The sequence below is a fragment of the Sapajus apella genome, unplaced genomic scaffold (assembly GCF_009761245.1).
Source record: "Sapajus apella isolate SASKATOON/1434 unplaced genomic scaffold, GSC_monkey_1.0 scaffold15, whole genome shotgun sequence".
Classification (NCBI taxonomy): domain Eukaryota; kingdom Metazoa; phylum Chordata; class Mammalia; order Primates; family Cebidae; genus Sapajus; species Sapajus apella.
The window spans coordinates 20,581,262-20,605,587 of NW_022436955.1; the positions used below are offsets into that span (position 1 = coordinate 20,581,262).

The 24,326-nt window shown below is 46.0% G+C and overlaps 1 protein-coding gene across 3 annotated transcripts in view; it reads left to right on the plus strand.

Annotated features, from left to right (window-relative positions):
* SYCE1L (synaptonemal complex central element protein 1 like) overlaps positions 1 to 24,326 on the plus strand; it is a 76,922-nt gene that overhangs the window by 7,558 nt on the left and 45,038 nt on the right. Inside the window, exons 3-11 of one of the 3 annotated variants that reach the window (XM_032284514.1) lie at positions 553 to 612; positions 811 to 885; positions 1,421 to 1,468; positions 1,743 to 1,797; positions 3,346 to 3,409; positions 4,279 to 4,348; positions 4,440 to 4,527; positions 4,700 to 4,772; positions 4,982 to 5,127. In XM_032284514.1, coding sequence (XP_032140405.1) covers positions 553 to 612; positions 811 to 885; positions 1,421 to 1,468; positions 1,743 to 1,797; positions 3,346 to 3,409; positions 4,279 to 4,348; positions 4,440 to 4,527; positions 4,700 to 4,772; positions 4,982 to 5,056 — 608 coding nt within the window. In that variant the 3' untranslated portion in view covers positions 5,057 to 5,127. Of the gene's footprint in view, positions 1 to 552; positions 613 to 810; positions 886 to 1,420; positions 1,469 to 1,742; positions 1,798 to 3,345; positions 3,410 to 4,221; positions 4,773 to 4,981; positions 5,128 to 5,738; positions 5,760 to 24,326 lie in introns of those variants that run through there. The other 2 variants (XR_004270617.1, XR_004270616.1) reach the window with 2 other exon arrangements.

Consider the following 24,326-nt stretch of genomic DNA (forward strand, 5'->3'; position numbering starts at 1 on the left):
TCTGAAGGCTTCCACGATGGCCCAAGATGCCCTGAGTGGTATCACTTCCCACTTACCCCACCTCACCTTCTGCTCCTCTCTACTTGCTCACTAGACTTGAGCCACACCAGCCCATCACTGTTACTTTGGACATGTGCCTCAGTGGCTCCTGCTGCAAGGAATTTGCACTTGTTCCTTCTGCCTTGTTGTACTCTACCTGGAATGGGTCCCCCCTCCACACTCTTTACCCCCACATGCTGCAGGGCCTGCTTCCCTCTCCTCTTTCCATATCTCGAGACATGCCTTTTACCCTTTTGCTCCTCAACACTTTGCCTCGCTTTATGTCTCCTCACAGCTGTTACTCCCATCTGAATTCATTTATTTGTTTGCTCAATGTCCATCTCTCCAACCCAGAATGTAAGCCCTTCAAGGGGCTCTAACGGAGCTCAACACACAGCAGGCGCTCAGTATATGCCTATTAATTGATAGGAGCAGACACAGTGCTTCTCCATCTGCCTTGGACAGTCAGACACAGTCTTCTTTGGGTCAATATTTCTTCTTTTCTTTCTTCAGAGGGAAGCCTGGAGCCACAGATAGAGGACATGATTAACCGGATTAATGAGCTTCAGCAAGGTAAAAACTTGGGGACCTAGACTGGCCAGCAGGGGCCAGCAGGAAGGGCCTGGATTTGTAATTAATCAACCTCCTCATCTATAAAACCTAGGCCCCTCTAGGGCGGTTTGCAGATGAATATGCAATGTCATATCTGCAAGTGAACAGCAGGGCTACAGACCACAATCACACAGTGTTTTCTTCCCTTCTTTGATCTAGCAAAAAAGAAATCCAGTGAGGAACTGAGAGACACCCGCACTCTCCAGGAGGCCCTGCATAGGGAATTAGACTCCTGTAAGTGGGGCCAAAGAGGGACCCATGAACACTGCGGATGTTCCTGTACACACCTCAAGGCCTTTGCACAGGCTGTTCCCTTGCCTACAATGCTCTTAACCCACACAATCTGTATTGCCTCTCATTGTCTCATGCCATCTTTCAGCTCTCAGCTCAAACTTCACCCTGACAGGCCTATCTAGATGGTCTCATCTAAGAATAGAATTCTGCCCTCTCTTGGTCATTCTCACTCCCCTGCCTGATTTGTTTCTTAGGAGCCTTTATGTCCACCTGACATGGTGTGTGTACATCATCTCTCTCCTCAGTGTAAACCTTGTACATTCTTCAGGGTCTTCACTCCTTTAGCACTTACAAGGAATGTGGGCATGTGGGAGGGACTGGTCCTTGTGGGAGATGGTTGCAAGGGAGGCAAGAAGATACCTCACGTCTCCTGGGGCTGTACTACACCATCTGTGTGACTTTCCCCTTACATGAAGTTGCAATGGAGATGGGGATGGGGGGGCCTGGAGGCTGAAAGTGTCATTGTGTTTTCTAGTGAATGGAGAGAAGGTGCACCTAGAGGAGGTCTTGAGCAAAAAGCGAGGTATTTACCAGTTGCTGTGTCTTCCTTATTCTACTCATCCACCCCACAAAAGTCCATACTCCTCAGAGCAGCCAGAGGAATCCCACTGAACCCTAAGTCAGGGGGAAGCTTCTCTCTCTGCACAGATCTCTCCCTGAGTTGCTACCTTACTTGGAGTAAACACCCAGGTCTTCCAGTGCCCTCCAATGCCTGACATGATGTGGGGCCCATTACCTCTAGCCAACCCTGACTCCCCAAGAGCTTTCAAAGGGTCTCCTTGATTCCTTCCCCACAGAGGCACTGAGGATCCTCCAGCTGCACTGCCAAGAGAAGGAAAGTGAGGCTCAGAGGTAAGAGGCCCTGCCTCAGCTCTTCCCCACCTCATTTCCCCAACTGAAAAAGGAGGGAGCAAGAGCTATGGAAATGAATCTTGGACATGACTCATTTTCTCTTTCTATAAAATAGAGCAGCTAGACAAAAGACTTCCTTGGTTATCTCTGATATTAAATGGTCATGTTAAGATTAATTTACTCATTTAATTATTCGTTACTAATTCCTTCATCAAATAATATTCCATCCACTGGTGTTAGTCTGTCTTTCACTGCTGGCTGTCCAGCTCCTTCAGTACCCATGCACTTGATTATTTGTCTGCTTATTTTAGGCCCCAGTCATCCATTTGCCACTCATTCATCTACCACCCATCTAGCCATTCACCTACTCACTCATTCATCCATCTATCCAACTACCCAACTCTATCATCCATCCAGATGGCCATTTTATCTCCAGCCTTCCACCTAATAATCTTGCATCTATCCAATCATGCATTCATCCTCTCTCTCTTCTTCCCATAGCCATTCATTTCTTCACTCAGCCATCCAGACATCAATCCTTTCTTCTAGCAATCCTTTGTTTCCCTCTCCAGCCACTATTCCTCCGCTCATCATTTCTCTAATCAGCTATCGTCTCTCCAGCCAGCAACTCACACATCCCATCAACTGTACATCCAACCACACATTCATCCATCTCTTCATCCTCTGAACCTTTACTCAGCACATTCCTGTTACCAGAGGTCTCACATCCCGGTGCACCATGACTTTAATTGCATGGGGAAACCTGATGTTAGCTAATGTGTGTATACCAAACCACACTACTCACACTGTCTGATGAGCATTTATGTACCTAATCCTCACAATGACAATTATAGGAGTTAAAGGCTAATGTCACCCTCCCATCACTACCACTATTTTACATATGAGGAAACAGAGACCCAGAGAAGTTAAGTAACTTGCTCAGGGTCACAGTGAAGTAGCAGATCAGGCTTCAAGCCAGGATGTTAGAATCTGTGGTGCTAAACTACCACACCCCTCACAAAGCTTTCTTGGGAAGCCAGCGTTCATTCCATGGGGGACAGGATGGACAGGGTGATGTTCTCAACAGAAGCCCATGAAGGTTCTCATTGAACAGGAGAAAAGTGAAAGGTGAATGCTGTGAGCAGATATCCCAACTCCCACTCCTACTGGAGTGAATGATGGGTCATTCAGTGACTTTGACTGAGGGTTGTCTTTCCCTTCCCAAGAAGCACATGTTGCAAGAGTGCATTGAACAAAGTTTTGTCCATACCTTTCAGATTTCAGAGTCCCAAACAGAGGAATGTGGGATAACTCCCAAGCCTGGGGCCTGGCAAGCCACTGTATAGAAAGTGGGGGCTGGGCTTGCATCAGGGAGAGTTTGTTGGAAGAGGTGCTACAGGATAACAGAACTTCGAGGATAAAACCCATGAAGGGGCTCCGAGCAGAGGGAGCATGGACAGGATCTGAAGGCCTGTGCATGAGGAGCTCCCTCCAGGGTGTAAGGCCTAGCCTGTGTTCATTCTCTCATTCCTGGGTGTCGGCCTCCAGGTTGGATGTCAAAGGAGAGCTGGAGGATCTGATGGGCCAGCACAAGGACCTCTGGGAATTCCATGTGAGTTATTATCGCCTCCAGCCAAAGCCACTCCTCCCCTGGCTTTAGTGTCCCACTGACTGGCCCAGTGTTTACCCCTGCCCAGGCCCAATGCCACGGGATAGTCCTTGATTCCTTGCTTCCTCTTGCCCACCTACTCAGTCCCTTGGCTTTTATCTGAAATCAGCTTACATCTCACCATCCTCCACTGCAAAACCAGCATCACCTGCCTAGACGGGTGCAGTGGCCATTGTGATCCTGCTTTCCCCCTGCTCACCTAGAGTATGTTCACCTTGTAGTGGCAAATGGCAGCCCAGAGAAAGCCACGATCAGGTCATTCCTTCATTCAGCTACTGTCAATGGCTGCACCAGGCAGCATTTGAGGCAGGGAGAGAGGGTGGCAGACCAAAGGGGCCACGTCTTTACTGTCCTGAGCTGGATAGGGACAGTGGGGACATACCCAGACTCCAACAAAGGAAGTTAAGTGGCTAGATCGTGGAACATCAGTGGAAAGTCCTCTAAGCAAGTGACATCTCAGCTCAGTGGTGAAGGAAGTGAGGGAAGAAACCGTGCAGGTATCTGGGTGCAGAAGCAAAGGCCCTGAGGCTGGACTGTGCCTGAAACCTTTGAGGAACGCAGACTGGGGAGGGGAGGATGAGGACAGTGGGAAGAGTTCAAGTTTGATAAGTTTCTGGAAACATGGAGAGCAGTTAGGGGGAGGTGGGTGGGTCTCCAGCCACAGCAGAAACAGCACATTGAGTTAACAAATAGTTGAATGAATGAATGAATGACCTAATGCAGCTGAAGACTTAGCGAGAAGCACAAAGGGAGAGGGGCGGGCCGTGTAGCCTAGAGGAAAGCCAGACCGGCAGGCCTCTTTGTCCTCGCAGATGCTGGAGCAGCGACTGGCCCGGGAGATCCGTGACCTGGAGAGGAGCAAGGAGCAGCTGCTCTCGGAGAGTGAGCTTCCCGAGGTGGGCGGGAGGAGGAGGATGTGCCCGGCCTCGGTCCGGTCCCTGCCCCTGACGCCCGCCCGCCCGGCCACCCCCAGGAAGGCTGGTGCGCGCCAAGCTGCGGGAGGCGGAGCGGCGGCTGCGCTCGCCGTCTGAGGTCGAGGGCGCCATGGCGGCGGAGGACGGGTAAGAGGGGAAGGAAGGCGTGAGCGAGGTGAGCAGGGGCAAGGAGGAGGGGACCGGGCCCAGGTCTACCGCTCCGCCCCCACTGCCCCTCCCCGGCCTGTGCCTCCCTCGGCGTCGTCGGCTCTCCGCGTCTCGGTGGCTTCCTCCTCTGTTCTCGGCATCTTCTCCGCAGGCTGAGGGCGGAGCTGGAGATATTCGGGGAGCAGGTCCAGAGCGCCCTCGAGGTCCGAGTCGGCCGGGGAGAGGTAAGGAGCCTGGGGAAGGGGCGGGGCGGGCAGGGACCAAGTCAGCAGAGAGCGGGCGGGGTCCTGGGTGCGGCCCCCGAGAGCGTGTCTGCAGGGAGCAGGGCAGCCCCGGGGGCAGAGGAACCGCGGTGGCTGCATTGCGCAGGCGCGGGCGGGCGCGGGGAGCTCGGGAACCTCGGCCGCTGCCTCACCCCGCCCGTCCCCCGCAGGCCGGAACGGAGCTCCCGGGCGCCCGCGACGTGGAGGACCCGGAGCCGCCGGTGGCTGACCCTGAGGCCCCCTAGGCTAGCAGGACCCGCCCAGTCCTGACCTTCCCTCCAGACGGTCCAAAAATAAAGGCGATCGTTTCCGACCGAGCTCACGTTCTCCGTGGAGTTTGTGCTGCTCCGCGGGGCGGGGCGGGGCGGGGCCTCGGGCGGACCCCGCCCACTAGCGAGCCTCGGGCGCCGGACCCAGGCTGGGAAAATGCTCCCGAGCTCAGAGTAAGCGGGTGTCAGGACCCGCCCCACGGCCTCATCTCGAGTTCCCAAACCATCTATGTTGTCAACAGGGCCTAGAGGGTGCGTGTTAACCCATGCGGGTTCTGGGGGCCTGTGCATCTCCGGTGATCTCTGGAAACTCGCGCTGGCTCTGAGACCTGGCCGCCCACCTGAGCTCCCCTCACATATTGGGTTCTAGCCAAGGCTGCCTCTCCACCCTTCTCAAACACTCCAAACACTGTGCCCTCGGGGCTTTTGCCCTGCTGGTCCTCGTCTGGGGTCGCAGCCCCTAGGCCTCCTCAGGGCATCTGTACTCACCTCACCTGTTAAATGTGTGCACCACTCCGGAGCCCGGCCTTGGGAACCCCACTCCAAAAGCGCTCGGCACCAGGCTGCTGCCCTTGACTGTGCAAGTATTGACTAAGCAGGCATTTGCCGATTGCCTGCTGGGTGCCAGGCACTGTTGTAAACCCTGGATTTTAAACAGCGCAGTCAGCGAAGGCCTCACCTAGAAAGTGGTATCTGAGTGGAGAAGCGGGGGAGTGAGCCCTGTGGGCGTCTGGGGAACGGTGTGCCTGGCAGAAGACATGCCTGATGCCAAGGCCGTGAGGTGAGGCTGCACTTCGCTGTGTTTGAGGAGCCTTCTGGAGGAGGCTGGCGTGGGAGTGGAATGAGGTAGACCAGGAGGGGAGACAACACTGGAGAGTTGCCAGGGACCAGTCAAGTTGGGTCCTATCTAATGTGTGTAGAAGAGGACCTGGCGCGCAATGAATAGTCAGTGAATGTCAACTCTCACATACGGTTGTGATGATTCACTATTCCCGATCCCTAGAGAACGGGACCTGAGACGTGTGACTTATTTAGATCAGAGGCTTCTCTCTATTTAGTGAAGAGCAAGTGGTTCATATGATTTATTATTATTGTTCCCAGGCTACAGATGAGGAACACCAAGGTGTGTGTATCTCTCAGAACAGAAATTTTTTTATGCAATAAATGCCCAATAAATCGTATCTTTTATTATTCTCACTACTATTCTTGTTGTCATTCCCAATTTAGAGATGAGGAAAACTGAGACAGTGAATCTGTACAGTCAGCCCTCAATAAATGTTGGGTTGCTCTTATTATCCCAGGTCCACAGATTTGGTCCAAGGAGCTTTAGTCCCTGAGTCACCACTCACACCCGGGCACAGCTGACTCCAGGCCCAGGCAGTGATCCCCCGCCTCACTGACATCACCTGCTTGCTAAGGCCGGTCTCCAGTAATCTCCAAGGAACCTCAGCATCTTCTTCTGTCATCCTCTCTGTATTCACACAAATGGGGTCAGCCTGGATCTTCTGCTGACTTAACACTGGGCACCTAGGATTCAGGTCCTGGTTTCCCTGTTCACTGGTGGGATGACCTCAGGCAACTTGCTTAATGTCTCTAAAACTCAATGACCAAATTTGGAAAATGGTGCTGCCCTCTGTAGAGAACTTACTATAAACCTGGCTAACCCCTCACTCCCCGGGACATGTCCTTTGGGTCCCTGGACAAGCTAAATAGTATATAGAGATGACTGGTACACGGAGTCATCTTATGCCATTCAGATGGATAAATCCATTTACCCACTTCCCTTCATAATGTCGCGGAAGTCAGTGAATGCGGGATGCAAGGTCATTCATGACCTGGTCCACACCTTTCTTTCCTTTCTCATCCGACTCTGCCTCTGTCTACTCCTACTTAGAAGCCTGGTAAACACCAAACTGCCGCTGCCCCCATGATGTTACTTTTGTTCATACCATTTCCTCTGGTTGGAACACCTTTCTCAGTGTGCTTTGTCTGAGTAAATATTACTTGCATGAAATCTAGAGCTAGGATAAGACATGCAGAGTATTCCCGCAGATATGTTCATACCGTATTACCAGTGATGTGTCTCTTCACTTGTATTTACTGAAGGGTGTCATGTATTAACCTTCATTATCTTAGGAATGTAATGGTTACGTCTTATCCATGATCTTGCAGCTGGTGCCTGGGACAGCCAATAGGCCACCCTAGGCGAGTCCTACCCCATGCTACAGTGCATACATTCAAAATGGCCAATATGGGGACAATTTGAGCGTTATTAAGTAATAACGAGGGAGGCAGAGGACTTACCTAGGTGGGAGAAACTAAAAAGACCACAGCCTCTACATTGAATCACAAAACTCCATGAAGATACTCATGAAAATAAAAGGAAAAGGAACAAACTCTCAATTTTTTTTTATAGCCAAGTAACAGCCAATCAGTGAGAAAGGAAAGAAAGAATTTAAAGGTCACCATTTTGTAATCCACAATGAAGCAATTGGTTCATGAGTCAATGAATGGTTGGTGGTTGCTAACATCACTGGGGGAAAAGCTGTTGAGGAGCAGGATAATCACACGTTCTCAAAGTTTTATCCTGTGGTGTCTTTATTAACTCTGAAGGGGGATGTGCCTTACGGTGGGGAGGTTGGGGAGCTACCACCTGATCCATGGGCCAAGTTCAGCATCACCAGGAGTAGAACAGTCTGACCTTATGTTCCTCTTGACGGCAGGTACACGTCATCACCCATGTGGGGTTTTTGATGAAAATATTTAATGAGAGGAAAGAGACACAGTGAAAAGTTCTGTAAGACAATTGTCTTGGACACCTGAAAAGATTCAGAGTCATGAAAAATAAAGGAGACTGGTGTATTAGTCTTCAATTGCTGCTGTAACAAGTTCATACAAATTTCATGGCTGAGCAATACCAATGTATTACCTTACAGTTCTGTAGGTCAAAAGTCTCACTAGACTAAAATCAAGGTATTTGGGCTGCAATTCTGCATGGTCTGGGGGAAAATCATTCTTTAGTTTTGTTCAGGCTTTCTGGGATCCTTGACTCATTAATCTCTGCTTCCATGGGCACATCTCCTGTGACTCTGACTCTCCAGCATCCCTTTTGAACGGAACCTTGTGATTACATTAGGCCCACCTGGATAATCCAAGATAATCTCCTCATCTCGTGATCCTTAACTAAATCATATCTGCAATGTCCCCGTAGTCGTGTAAGGTCTCACCTTCACAGATTCTGTGGAGAAGGATACAGACATCTTTGGAGGTCTGTTATTCTGCCAACCACAGTGTGGGACTACTGTTCTTGATCAGGAGAGACCAAAAAAAAATTTTTTTTTTTTTTTGAGACGGAGTCTTGTTATGTCATCAGGCTGCAGTGCAGTGGCATGATTTCTGCTCATTGCAACCTCCGCCTCCTGAGTTCAAGCAGTTCCACTGCCTCAGCTTCCCAAGTAGCTGGGACTACTGGCGCATGCCACAGTGTCCGGCTAATTTTTTGTATTTTTTAGTGGAGATGGGGTTTCCTATGTTGGCCAGACTGCTCTCCATCTCCTGTCCTTGTGATCTGACCACCTCGCCCTCCCAAAGTGCTGGGATTACAGGCATGAGCCACCGTGCCCGGGCCCTGAACCCCCCGCCCTGCCAGATTTTTAATACAATTCATGAGCCTTTATTAGAACTTGGAACAAGGGTAGGGGAAACAGCTATAAATAACATTTAAGGGTTTGGGGGGAAATTTAAGAATGGACTGAAATTTGGATGATGTTATTGGGTTAGTATTTGAATGAGAGCAGTGATGCGGTTGATTGGAGAATGTTCTTGATTTTAGGAGATGAGTGTGGAAATAAGTTTCATGTCTGCCACCTATTTTTGGATGGTTTGACAGGGGAAATTGTGCGTGTGTATATACAGAGAGAGGGAAGGATAACGGATGTGGTAAGATGTTAACAGTTGGTGAACCCCGGTGTTATTTGTATGGTTCTTTTTGATAGATTAGAAAAATTTTTAAAAGATTTAGAAACCAATAACAATACTAAGTGATCAATTGACGCTTATTTTCCATAGTCCCCTCCTATCTGCTAGACCTCCCAGTGAGAGGTCTCTGAAATCGCAGACGTTGTATTTTATATGAGTACACAGAATTGGATTTGAAAATCTGTCCTCATACCTCAAGCAGTGAACACCTCTTCATTCAAAAATTCTTTTTCCACAACTGAATTTGCTGTTTTATAATGATCTTAGATCCCAGCCCAACTCTGCCTTCTTCCCGGGATTTCTTCACTGGTGCTTAGTTCCTTGAAAGTGAGAAAAAGTGCATCTTAGGCTCTTAAGGGCTCTTCCTCTCCCCAGTTGCCGTTGTTTGCTGGGAGATGTTTTCACTCTCTTTTTGGCCAGGGATTTCAGGAATTATAAAGGAGAATGAAGCCTTCCTGGTCTGGAGGTGCTGCCATAGAGAAGCAACTCTGCCCTTAGACTGGTGGCCTTTGCTGCCCTACAGCAAATCTGTGTTCCTCGGGTTTTGATTTGCCCTGTGTTCTCCTGACTCAGCTGACCTCCTGGCAGGGCTACCTCTCCTTTCATTGAAATAATTTACCACTGTCTGGGTTGTCTTCACTCACTTCCTCCAACAGCGCTTCTCTCCCCACCTACGTCCTCTCTCCATAGGGCTTGCATTCATTTCCCATAATTCTCAAGCTTCTTAGCTTGTAGTTCAGGTTCAAATGTGAATGAGCCTGGCGGAGCTCAGTGTTGCCAAAAGGCTGAAGGACATTCTTGAAATAAGTAAGCTAGAAAGAAATCCATTGAAAAACAGGAGAGGAGCCAGAGGAGGGGCCCAAGGAGATATAAACAGCACAACCTGAGCAGCAAGCTAGACAAGGCATGGAAGAGAGAAAGGGACTTTGGTAGAATGTCCTGGAGGATAATGATGCTAATATCTCCCACCAAGCAGGCAATAGAGCACACTAGTTAGCAGAGCAGAACCAGGGGCCATACTGTTTTTGTTAGAATCCCAGCTCTGCTGCATACTAGCTGTGTGACTTCAGGCAAGTTACTTAGTTTTTTTTTTTTTTTTTTTTTTTTTTTTTGAGACGGAGTTTCACTCTTGACACCCAGGCCCAGACTGGAGTACAATGGCAAGATGTTGGCTCACCACAATCTCCGCCCCCCAGGTTGAAGTGATTCTCCTGCTTCAGCCTCCTGAGTAGCTGGGATTACGGGTGCCCGCCGCCATGCCTAGCTAATTTTTGTATTTTTGGTAGAGACAGGGTTTTACCATGTTGGCCAGGCTGATCTCAAACGCCTGACCTCAAGTTTTGGGAGGCCCACCTCGGCCTCCCAAAAAGACTGGGATTGCAAGTGTGAGCTATTGCACCCGGCTGAAGTTACTTAAATTCTGTATGGCTAGTTTTCTTATCTGTAAAGTAGAAAGTTATAGTGATGGTTAAATAAATAGATAATATATGAAAAGTGCTTAAAGCAATACTTGGTATGTCATAAGTACTGTGTTGGCGGTAACTGCCATTATTACAAAGAATTTTCACATCCTCATTTGGTCATCATTCTAGAAATCTTACATAATAAACATTATTTTTTTTGGTCACTTTACAGTTAAGGAAACTGATGGTGACTTTACTGAAACCAGGGAAGAACTAACATTCATGACCAGATCTTCTTACCCCTAATTTGGAATTCTTCCTCTTCTCCATGACACACCATGCTGCATTCTTTTCCATTTCATCCAAGTTCTTTTTTTTTTTTTTTTGCTTCGTTTTTGTCAGAGTTAAGAGTATAATTGACTTGACTTAATTCTTCCAAGTTCAGTGACGCAGTTGGCATTTACTGAATATCTGCCATATCCCTGGCACTTTGTTAGCCACTGAGAAAGCAGAAAATGTATCAGCTACAGGTTCTGTGAGCTTATAGACTCACTGGAGGGAGAAAGGAGGTACACAGTAAACAACAGCAGACCTAACATCGTGTGCTCCTGAGAGGCAGTGGCCCGCTGGAAAGAGTACCAAGCCAGGGGTCAGACTATTCCCTTTGTGACTCAGCTCTGGTTCACTGTGTGACCTTATTGGGGACATATAACTAAAACCAAGTCTCCTGCCAACCCAGAAAACTTCTCCACAAAAAATAGAAGAAAAAGAAGACAGTTTAGTTATTAAGTAAGCATTAAACCAGGTGATGTCACAGGCAAGCACAAAAGAGATTGCAAAGGCAGAGAAATAAATCTCACCGTTTAATATAGCTGGATACAACCCATTCAGTGGTGAACAGTAGTTCTGAAAGACTTAATAGCATGATTTGTCACTCATAGTTCATCCTAAATTGGGGTAACCCTCTGTGTTAGTTAATTGGCTTTATCCAAAGGAAAATCCAATGACAGGATACAGTTTTGGAGCAAGGCACCTGCATGCTGAAGCTAGGTCTTACCCTCTCACAGAAATTGGGAGACAGGGATGCTATCTTCCTTGATTAACTTTCAAAGAGATGGTTCTCAGGTTCTTTAAAAAGACAATCATGGATCATAAAGGTGGTAGGAGGCTTATTAGTTTTTGACAAGATTTGCATGCATTTCAAAGACAGAAATAACAAGTTTATTTATTTATTTTAGATGGAGTCTTACTTTGTTGCCCAGGCTAGAGTGCAGTGGCATGACCTCGGCTTACTGCAACCTCTACCCGCCAGATTCAAGCAATTCTCCTGTCTCAGCATCCCAAGTACCTGGGACTACAGGTGCCCACAACCGGGCCCAGCTAATTTTTGTATTATTAGTAGAGACAGGGTTTCACCATATTGGCCAGGCTGGTCTGGAACTCTGGACTTCAAATGATCTACCCGCCTCAGCTTCCCAAATTGCTGGGATTACAGGTGTGAGTCACCGCACCCTGCTAAAATTAATTGATTTCTTTCAAGTATCTGCAGTCATGTTTTGCTTCTGTGATCAACCTATTTAAGAGTCAAACCTATAAAAGATCCCTTCTGACTATATCTTGTGAAAGCCAGTAGGCATTTAATGACCTTCTTTTCTGGAGTCACTGTCTTTATATTTTGTGCCTGATTTTCGGAAAGCCTGTTTTACTTTTCATGTGTCTTCTTATTTCTAAAGTCGTGTTAAACCTGCATTATCTAAAATGCTCATTACCTATAAATTTCTCTTCCACTCTGAGGTTCAATATTTTTCTCAGTGGTTACCTTTTTTTTTTTTTTTTTTTAAAGAACGTTTTATTGTTTAAAAATCAGAGTCAAAGCTTCAAAAAACATACAACTCAAAATGTTCCAATTCCGGTCTCCTACTCCCTAGAGGAGAGCACAGGGCCTTTCTTCCCCTTCTGCTGCCCACAGCACTATCCAGGACCCTGTCCTGGGGAGACCACTTGCCCACCCTCCTGCCCACCATGTGCTAAGTCAGCATTCCTAACACATTTATTTATTTATTTAGTAAGACGAAGTTTCCCTCTGTTGCCCAGGCTGGAGTACAATGGCTCGATCTTGGCTTCCTGTAACTCCTGCCTCCTGGGTTCAAGTAGTTCTGCATCAACCTCCCAAGGAGCTGGGATTACAGGCAACTGCCATCACACCTGGCTAATTTTTGTATTTTTAATAGAGATGAGGTTTCACCATGTTGGCCAGGCGGGTCTCAAACTCCTGACCTCAGGTGATCCACCCACCTCAGCCTTCCAAAGTGTTGGGGGATTACAGGTGTGAGCCACAGTGCCCGGCTCCTAATACTTTTATAATTTAGTTTATATTTGAACTATTTGGAATTTATTTTGAGTGTATACATAGTATTGACAGAATTTGCTGAATAGCATATGTATCCCCCCACAAATACAATGCCATCCTTGCCATACACCAAATAATCATATCTATTTTGGTCAATTTCTAAACTGGTTATTCTTTTCCTTTATCCAGTTACCTGTTTATGCACAAATACCAAACTTTTTATGCTTATACCCTTAAAGAATATTATGAAACTCGCTCAGTGAGACTTCCTCCACATTTTCCTACTGTTTCAGAATTTTTCTAGGATATTTTCTTTCTTACGCATACTCTAGAATCATATTGTCTATTTCCTAAGGAAAAAAAAACCCTATTATTACATTTGATATTTGTATTGAATGAAATTTTTGCATTAACATGCAGGCAATTAATATCACTATATTGAGTCTTCTAAAGGAGAAAATGATACGTTTTATCTGTTCAGTTTTTATCTTATGTTTTTTTTTCTCCTCTGTATACCTCTTTGAATTCTATTTTACCTGATAATATTGCTACAATAAATGTGTTTTTATGAATATTTTTCCTGGTACGTTTCTATACTTGACTGTCTATTTAGGTATCTAGTTTTTCAGTGTGTTTAATAAAACTATACCGTCATGGATAATTCATAGCCTAATGAAGAAGGCAACCCAGGACAAAGGGCTCAAAGACACAGGCACATGCTAGAGTCTGAGGAAGTGTGCTGGCACATCCTAATGCAGGTCATGCTGACTACATTGTTAAAGGCAGGTAGAAATTAGTCAAGTGAAGAGGAGAGCAAAGGAAACTACCTGTAGAAGAAGGTCAGGGTGAAGAGAGAAGGTATGATGAGCATTATGGGCATGATACATAAATCTGTGCATCAGAATCTTTTGATTCAGTGTTTGGTTTATGACAAAAGATAAGGCCAGAAACCTATGTACAAGCAAGATGATCAAGACCTTTCCTGCCACATCAAGCTGATTGAATTTTACCTGGAAATGTGGAAATGTGGAAAGGATACACTAAGAGATATTTAACTATTAGAACCCGAGGGGCTCTCTGATACCTGTTAAAAGTTGAGCAGGTCTCCATTCTTAATAACACATCTGGTTCAGTGTAAATTCTCAAAAAATAATTGACCACCTAAAAGGCAGGGGTCAGCAAATGTTTTCCTTAGAGGGCCAGATAATAAATATTTTAGACTTTGCAAGCCAAGAGGTGAAATTGAAAATATGTAAATGATTGTATAACCATTTAAAATGCAACCATCTAGAAGTATTAAAATATACATAGATTATAAGCTCTATAAAATTACTAACAGCTAGATTTGACCTGTAGGCTGTAGTTTGTGAACTCTTGGCCTAAAGAATGGATATTTAAATTTTTAAGGTAGTGTAATGCTTTCATGATGAAAGAAAATGGAAAATAATTCACTTGCATGTGGAAAAATAAAACAGTGATAGAAAATGTTATTTTGGGAAATAAAACCAAGGAGAGAATTGGCACGTTACTCTGATATTATTGCTTCTGTAACATGCTTCTAGCATGGCATTTGAATATAGCACTGAGATGGACAAGGTGCCCTACAATGCCAAAAGTGACTTTTTTTGTTTCCAGGAATCGGTAAGAATTATGAACCTTAGACAACAAACCATTGCTTTGTTTTTCAGATACTATTCAGCGTAAGTGTCCAGGCCAGGCGCAGTGGCTCACACTGTAATCCCAGCACCTGAGGAGGCCAAGGCGGTTGGATCACGAGGTCAGGAGTTCTACACCAGCCTGGCCAAGGTGGTGAAACCCTGTCTCTACTAAACATACAAAAATTAGCGGGGTGTGGTGGCAGGTGCCTGTAGTCCCAGCTACTCGGGAGACTGAGGCAGGAGAATGGCTTGAACCCAAGAGGAGAAGGTTGCAGTGAGCCAAGATTGTGCCACTGCACTCTTGCCTGGGCAACAGGGCAAGACTCTATGAAAAAAAAAAAAGGTGTCCATATGATCAATATCAGAATACTCAGATAATCAGATAATTGACTATCTTCCAAAGGATGTGAACTTCCTGGCTTTTGAAAACCCTTTGGGGATGGCTCTGGCCTGCACAGCTCTGCTTCTCTGTCCTTACAGCAATTGTCCTTGGGGTATTTGTGAAGCATCAGGAAATCCCCTTAGTCAAAGCCAGGACCTGGGCTTTCAGCCACATCCTGCCGGAAGTGCAGCCTCCCTCACTCTGTTCTTCCTCTGCTCTGCCCTCTTCATTGGGCACCCCCACACAGCTACCTGATGACTCCAACAAATAACATTTGGAGTTGTCTTTACTGTGGCTGTTTCTGTAATTCTGACTAAAACCATCACTGCAGTCTGGCTCTCAAGGCCAGAATGCCAGGGAGAAGAAGATGGTGATTGGTATCAGGATCTCCTAATTTTGTTGTTTTCATATTCTCCCTGATTCAAGCGGAATCTATCTCCTGATCGGTCGACTCCGGCTCAGAACCTTTCCTCCCTTCATTGACACAGACACACTCTCTAAGCTTGAATCTGTAGTCCTCACATGCACTGAGGGCTTTCTCACTGCCTTCTACCATGTCCTGGAATACCTGGGCTCCTTGACCCTGGGGAACTTTACCTTGGCTTTCCTGGTCCTAGGTTTGCCTGACACCTTCAGTGAATCCAAGCTCTTGATGTTCAGCATGCTGGTGTTCTGCAGTGCCTGGGTCACCTCGCTCCCTGCTGACTGCAGCACCAAGGAGAAGGTCCTGGAAGCCATGTGGGTCTTCTTCATCGTAGCTTCCAGTGCTGAGCTACTTGGCTGCATTTTTGCCCCCAAATGTTACATTATTCTTCTAAGACCAGATACAAATATCCTCCAAGGTCTGAAGATTAAAATAGGTTCTGGAAGCAGTAAGAATTCCAAAAGTTTATTTCAAAAAGGAAAAAAAAAAAAAAGAGGCGACACCTGAATTTAAAAATTCACTGTTACCACAATCAGATGCAAGTTAATAATTGAATCGAACTTACTACCTCCGAAGAGAAAGTCAGTCTTTAATGAAATTAAGAGCCATACCACCCTCAGTTATCCTGTTTCATAGTGTGAACGTTATGATGTTTCCCATCCAAGGCTTTTTCTTCACTGTATCCAATCTTTCATACAGTATTTTTCTTCCTTTTTGTGTAATGGCAACCTATATAACCCGGTGTCTTCAGCCAACAATCTTCCCTAGTTTTCCAGTTTGGAGATTGTTTGCCTTCCCCTGCAAGCTGCATTGCCTAGGATTCCTTTCCTTTCCCTTCCCCTGCAAGCTGCATTGCATAGGATTCCAGCCATCTGGATTCTGAGTGGGGCCATCCAGAAGGAAGCAGTGTTAGAATAATCAGTGGCTCTGCCTCCTCCTAGACATATGTATTCTGCTTGCAGTCTTCATCAAGTGATCCCAGACCCTGTGCCTCCCTAACAATTCTCTCTCTCTCTCTCCCCGACCCTCTTTTTTTTTGAGATGGAGTCTCCCAGTCGCCCAGGCTGGAGTGCAGTGGTATGATCTCAGCTCACCACAGCTTCTGCCTCCCAGGTTCAAGTGACTCTCCTGCCTTAGCCTTTCGAGTACCTGGGATTACAGACACCCACCACCATGCCTAGCTAATTTTTGTATTTTTTTTTTTTAGTAGAGACAGGCTTTCACCATCTTCTCCAGGCTGGTCTCGAACTCCTGACCTCAAGTGATCTGCCTACCTCGGCTTCCCAATGATAATCTCTTAAAAGATTAACTGCCAGTCCCACATTTGGTTCTCAGTTCCTCCAGCACCTGCAATTCCTTGCGGTATTAGTCCAGGTTCTCCAGAGTAAAAGAACCAAAAAGATACACACACACATGCCACGCACACACGAGAATGATTATGGGAATTGGCTCATGTGACTGTGGAGGCTGAGAGGTCCTTTGATACACCATCTGCAAGCTGGGGTGTAATTCAGTCCAAGTTGGAAGACCTGAGAAAGAGAGGAGCCAGTGGTATAACTCCCAGTCTGAGCCTGAAAGTGGCACTGATTTACATCCCTGGAGTCTGAAGTCCTGAGAACCAGGAGCACTGATGTCTGAGGGCAAGAAAAGATGGATGTTTCAGCTCAAAAAGAAAGTCAGTTTACCTGTCTTCTGCCTTTTTGCCTTATTCAGATGGGCCCTCAGTAGATGAGATGATGCCCTCCCACACTGGTGTGGTTGAATCTTCTTCCCTTCATGGACTGATTCAGATGCTACTCTCTTCCGGAAACAACCTCACAGACACAACCAGAAATAATGTTTTTCTAGCTCTCTGGCTGTCCCCTATCCCAGTCAGGTTGACACATAAAATTAACCATCACCCCTGCAATTATATTCCCTCTGCTGTAAACCAGTTCTTTCTTTTTATCGGATTAGACCCTGACTGACAATCTTGCTACTAGGAGTAGAGCCAGGAAACAGATCCTCCTGTGGGATTCGGGATGGGGTTGGCCTGCTTGTGCATGAACACAATCATGATCTTACTGCAGGTGGAAAATGGAATACTGGTTCAAGCAGACAGGGTTAGCGTCTGCCTTACACTTCACTGCATGCCAGGCTGACTTCCATCTGCCAGGACACAAATTCCTTTGCATGACATTTTTCCCTGGATGCGGACGTATATCTGGCCTATCCATGTGGTGGATTAGAAGTGTTGCAGAATGAATTTCTGCCTCCCTAAGCCCCAGAACAGTCTTCATCTATCGACTGATAGGATTGGGTGTGTATGTCAGTTAACAATGTATTGCCTCTCAACTCCAAATTCACCTTTACCATCCGATTTGTGAAAATGGATCGGGTCTTTGATAAGAGTTTCCTTTGCCAGCTGACATGGTGTTAAGCTTTGCTCAGTAGAGGGCGCTGGGAGATGTTTCCATTTTGGTTCTGGTGTTCTGGCTGGGTAGGTTCTTGCAGATGGACAGGCTCCTACAGTGCTCCGCAGCCAGCAGTGTCCCAAAACACCACCTTCAGTAGTTTTGTAGCAGTGACTCTAGTGAGATATCCGTCCATGAACAATGTTCCCCAATACCTTAGAAGATGGACTTCTGGCGAGTTCGAGAGGGCAGGTTTCCAGAAAGTTCTGCAGAGGCAGCATTATAGCAACTTCTTTGCCCTTCAGTGAGTCACAGCCATGACCTGTCCAACAAGGACCTGACCCCGAGAGTCTCCCTTGGATGCTCCAGCTCAGTCCTGCAGACAGCGGCTGCTCTGTAAGTCTGCTATTCCTATATTCTTTCGAGTTCTCTTTGCTTGTTACTAGTCAATCCTTCATTGCTTTATCTGTTCAAATTATTGCATCATTTCCCTCCCCTGATTGGACTGTAACTGTTACTGTGCATAAATTCTCCAGCTCCATTGGCCTTTGGCTGGAGTAAGTTTGAGGCATGCTTTGACTGATTGATTGAGATGGAGTCTCTCTGTCACCCGGGTCGGAGTGCACTGATGCGATCTCAGCTCACTGCAACCTCCGCCTCCCGAGTTCAAGCGATCCTTCTGCCTCAGCCTCCTGAGTAGCTGGGATTACAGGCCTGCACCACCATGCCTGCCTAATTTTTGTATTTTTAGTAGAGACAGGTGGGGGGGGGGTCTTACCATGTTGGCCAGGCTGGTCTCGAACTCCTGACCTCAAGTAATCCACCCACCTCGGCCTTCCAAAGTGCTGGGATTACAGGTGTGAGCCACCGTGCCCGGACAGGAATGATTTTTTATGCTGGTTCCAGAGTGTCCCCAGTGGCATGGTAAAAAACATACATCATTGGCTGCTTTTCCTTTGTTGCTGTGGGAATGTGAAAGGAGCTGATGAGGATGACAGCCCTGGGAGTCTAGAATGAGGTGGAAGTCACAAACGTTGCAGTTGTTCAGAAGGAATTCCTAGTTCTATAACTAGGCCAGTGCTGGCATGGAAATAGAGATTACCTACACACCCCAAAGGGTGCTTAGGCCTCAATGCACTTGTTGATTGAATGTGAGATCGAGAGGGCTTTCCAGCAATATAAACATATACAAAAGGTAAAAACCTTCCTATAGCTTCAAGATGCCAAGCAGAAATTCAACTTGTTTTTTTGAGACCAAGTCTGCTCTGTCACCCAAGCTGGAATGCAATGGCCCTATCTCAGCTCACTGCAATCCCCATCTCCCAGATTCAAGTGATTCTCTTGACTCAGCCTCCCAAGAAGCTCGGATTATAGGCGCCCGCCATCACACGCCCGGCTAGTTTTTGTATTTTTAGTAGGGACAGGGTTTCACCATGTTGGCCAGGCTGGTCTTGAACTCCTGACCTTAGGTGATCCGCCTGCCTCGACCTCCCAAAGTGCTGGGATTACAGGCTTGAGCCACTGAGCCTGGCCTAACATACATATGAACAGGTTCTGACAAAAGAACAGTTCCTTCCTTGATGTGGATCATGAAGTAGCAATTATTCTGTCTGTATTCCCAATGCAAACTAAGGATATGCAAACAGATGACCATTTCTGGGTTATCTCAATGTCATCAACTTGGTTATTACAGTTGCTGCCTTGGCATCCATGGAGAGGCCTAACAATGGCCTGACATAAGCTGAAATCCAGTTGTACCCTGTCACCTTTGGCCTGGTTAAAACTTCCTCTTCCCATGTTACTGTTTGCAATATAGCCCACTTGTTCCTCATCCCACTGACCCCAGACCCAACACACCCCACAGCTGCTGACCGTGATAAAACCCAGTGGCCAACACCAGAGTCATGTAGGTAAGTTCCCCCTTCCCACACGTGTTTTCCTTACACTAGCAATTTCACAACCTCCTGTGAAAAGCCTAAGTGAGAAAACTCCTGGAGCCACTAGACCCTGAGAAAGGCGTGCTCCTACTGGTCAGCTGTCTCTTTCTGGGGTCATGCATTTTGGTTTCCTGTTATCCTTGTGTCTCACTGGACTGGCACACCTGAACCTTACTAGGTAAGACATAAGGAAAATGGGAAATTGAAATGCAAGGTCCTGGGGGACTAGGACTGTTATCACTACAACATGCTCTCCTAGAGAGTGGCTGTCTTGGCAGGAATAAACTGGACACAGATCAGACAAGAACCACAAAGCGTCTCTGCCAGATTTCCTGTGAGAGAGACAGCTGGCTATGGTTCAGACCCAGGCATCAGGCTGTCAATCAGGATAAAGAAGCATCATGTGAAAGACACACTGTCAACACCTGTGAATACCTCCTCTGGGCCTAGCAGGGCCGAGCTTTATTGCCACTCTCCAGAGGCCTGAAGACCAAATTAGAGGAAGATCTCAACCGTCCCGTTATTCCTCTAAAGAAACGCTAGAGAACAAAGGTAATAACCATCAGAAACACACTTGTTGGGATGGTTTGGCTTTGTGTCCCCACCTAAATCTCATCTCGGATTGTAATCCCCACGTGTCAGGGAATGAACCTGGTGGAGGGAGACGACTGGATCATGGGGGCGGTTTTCTCCATGCTGCTCTTATGACAGCGAGGGAGTTCTCATGAGGTCTGATGGTTTACAAGTGCCAGTTTCCCCTTCTCTGTCTCTTTCTGTCTCCTGCTGCTGCCTTGTAAGAAGTGCCTTGATTCCCCTTTCCCCTTCACCTCCCGCTGTGAGTGTGAGTTTCCTGAGGCCTTTCCAGCCACGCAGAACTGTGAGTCAATGAAACCTCTTTCCATTATAAATTACTCAGTCTCAGGTATTTATGTCTGTGTGTTAGTAACTGCAAGCATTGGAACCCCTGTGTATTTGCTGTGACCCACTGATTCTCAAACTGTGCTACAATAATAGCACTGCTGGGAATTACCCAGAATCCCCTTCAGCAGGTATAATGCACTCAGCTTGGGATGATGCCTGGGTATATTTATTTAAAAATTTTCAGTTGGTTACATGCAGTTGGAGTTGCAAACCATTTATCCAGAAATAAAAGAATATCTATTGACTAAGAGAGTGCTCTGGAAATGTGATCTCGGGAATAACAGCATCAGCATCACCTGGGAAGTTATTAGAAATGCAAATTATTGGGTCCCACCCCAGATCTATTGAATTAGAAACTCTGGGCGTGGAGCCCAGCAATCTGGATTTAACAAGCCTGCTAGGTGATTGTAATGCCCAGATTTGAGAACTTTTAAACTATCACTTGGGAGAGTTCCTGAATTCTTCCACTTTTTGTGATGGAATAAAAATACCCTTTGGGGTCAGGAGTTTCAGGTTCAAGCCTGAAATCTTCCTCACAATTAAAAGTGTGATCGAGGACAAATTATTTTGCTAATCTTCAATTACATCTTCAATTACTTGTATATTAGAAAGTCAGATAATCCCAGTTTTAATGAAGTTGTTGCAAAGATAAAAAAGATGTCAGTTCCTCTCTTTTCCTCATTAAGAGGATTATGAAATCTGTGCCTTGACAGGAATGATAAGCATATCTATGTGTTCACCCTGAATCCCAGCTAAGAATACTAAATAATCTGTCAATGTAATATTTTTTATCAGTGGCTTACATGTTTGTCCCAAAGTGTGGGACAAATATCACTTGTGATCTATGTGGCACTGGTGCTCAATAACATTAAATCACATGATAGAATGTTATTCTCCTTTCAAAAATTTCCAAAAATTGTTAAAATACATTTAAAAAACCATGTTGGTTTAAAATGCCTGAAACACTCCTCTAAACTTCTACTATCCCCTTTAAAATAAAGCTTTTGACAAGCAAATATATTTTTCTAGACCTTAATACATTTGTTTACCTTCTTTTGAAGACAAGTAACACTAGGTTTTCACATGTCATAATAAAAATGTTTTTAAAGCAACTTTAAGTTAAAAAATAAGTTTACTGAAATAACTACTTAAAACACACTGTGAAGTTGTGACCAGTGTTAAAGTCACTATTTTCCATACTTCAAGGTGTGCAGCAGAAATCCCAGCCTTAAATAATTCCTAATGAGGGAGAGAGGAGGACTGGTATATGGAAACTCTGAAAACAGAGATCAGAGTCAACATTCTTATGGCGTAAGTGTGAATAATTTATACGATGCCGAGATACAAGGGTTAAGGTATGAACAATTTAGCAGAGGTTCTTGTGAAACAGATCTTGAGGGTTTAGATGACATTGCACAAGAATGTTTAATAACTCTTTAAAACCAGTTTTTATACCTTAAACACATTGCTAGAACTCTAGTATGCAGAACAAGGAGGACACGATAGTGCCAGCTTGTCCCCGCTCAGGGCATTTTGTAAAACTGAAAATCTCAGTTTGAGTTGAATATTAAAAAAATAAAGCCCATTCAGATGGAGGAAGGGGCTACTATGATGAAGGTTTTGAAGTGTAGATTACGAGAGCTAAGGCTGAAGGGTTTAAGAATATTTATTCAGACAAAGAGATACCCGAGTACTAAATATCATCTTTGTACTTCTGAGCATGTATCATGGGATAAAGGAACCAGAGAGACCAAAGAGTTGCTAACAGACACCGCTATCCAGCACTAGAATCAGCCATGTTGAACAGGGCAAGCTCCATGACCAGAAATGGTCTACCAGGGAAAGCAGCAGGTATCGAGTGTGTAGGCACCAAGGTGGATGATGGTTGGGATGTTCAGGTAAAGGCCTGGTTCAAGTACATGTGTGAGTTGCGGTGGGGGGAGTGTAGAAAGGGAATTCATGTATGGAAACTGCCTGTTGTGTTACCGACTCTTATGAGCACTTTGAGTCATCCTCTTGCCCGTGAAGGGGCTGAGGCTCTGAGAAGTTTTGCAGCCTTCTGTAGTTCTCATAGCTAATATTCCATTTATTTATTTATTTATGAGATGAAGTCTTGTCCTTTCACCGAGGGTGGAATGTGGTAGCACGATCTCCGCCAACCACAACCTCTGCCTCCCAGGTTCAAGCAATTCTCCTGCCTCAGTCTCCCAAGTAGCTGGGATTATAGCCACCTGCCACCACACCCGGCTAATATTTCTATTTTTATTAGAGATGGGGTTTCGCCATGTTGGCCGGGCTGCTCTTGAGCTCCTCCCTTCAGGGGATCCACCTGCCTCAGCCTCCCAAAGTGCCAAGATTACAGGTGCGAGCCACTGCGCCTTGCTAATACTCCACCTAAACTTGAGTCTATTGATCTTCACAGCCATTGCTGTGCTTTATTCTGAAATCTGTGCCCTGCCAGCTCTGACTTCTTATTGCTTCCTCATGGGTTGTAACCCAGACAGGAGCCATGAAAGTCTGTTTCATGAATGGGTGCTTTTTACAGTCTCTGGTGAAGTCACCAGCAGCCAGTGTGGGAGAGACAGCTTGAGGTTCCTGCTGCCAAACCCAATGCCAGCTCAAGTCCCTGACCCAGGATACCTGATGGAGAACATCTGTACCGAAATGCTGTCAATCGGGGTGAATGTTGCACTGCACCACTTGGATCCCACTTTGGAAACAGAGGGCTTATTTCTGCAGCTGCCAGCAGTGCTGCTACTGCTGCCGCTGGAAAGCTGACTTCAGTGTCAGTCCCTTTCAGAAACCCCCTCAGCAAAAGAGTCAACTCCATTAAAGTTCTGCCGCCTCCTGGGGCAGACCATATGCAATAACCAATTGGCTTGGAAGTGTGAAAAAGCCCATGGGTCATGAAGACCTCACCCTCTTGGCTGAACATGTGGCGGCTTGGAAGGGCCAGCTCCTGTTTAGAACTCCCCATGAAGGTGGTTATTGCTCTCATTGAGATTTGTCCCGCTGCTCAATTCTGCTTCCTTTCTTTCCCTTTCTTTCTCTTCCGTAGGAGCTGGTCCCAAGAGCAGTTCCTAATGAACATTCAGAATGCTGATCTCTGTCTATTTCAGAGTCAGCTTCAGCAGTCAGCTGCAAAATCTCAGCTCAGCATCTTCCCATGTGGTTTGTCTTCTGTTTCAATCGTACGAATAAGTAAGAGGTCTGGCTACTGCACTGCACTCATTCATTTTTTCTTTCATTCAACAAGTACTTAACTACCAGCCACGAGCCAGCGAGTGCACTAGGGCACTTCTAGAACTGCTGTAATGAAAGAGGATTCTGTTCTAGCCCTCAAGGAGCTAACAGGGAAGAAAGACAATCAGCAAATAATTACATAGAGAATGATGTGATGACTTTATGAAAAGTGTTTTGAAGAACTGCAGAGCACTACCAGTGAGATTACAGGAGTCTTCTAGTTCAGAGAAATCATAAAATCCTCCGAACATGGTGACGTTTAATCTGAGACCTAAAGACGAAGGGAGGAGAGTGTATGACGGGAGGTGGGGTGATTCTAAACAGAAGAAACAGCATTAGGCAGAAAATATATTTGTGTATTTGAGAAAAAGAAGAGCCTGACTGGCGATCTCATGGTGAAAAAAAAAAAAAAAACACTGACAATGAGGCTTGCACAGATACTATAGGGGCTTGTCAATTTTTTGGTACAGTTATATGCGTTAAATAGTTTGATGATGTGACTTGGACTGATGTTGTTTCACATTATTTAATTCTACCAAGAACTGTGTGCCGTCCCC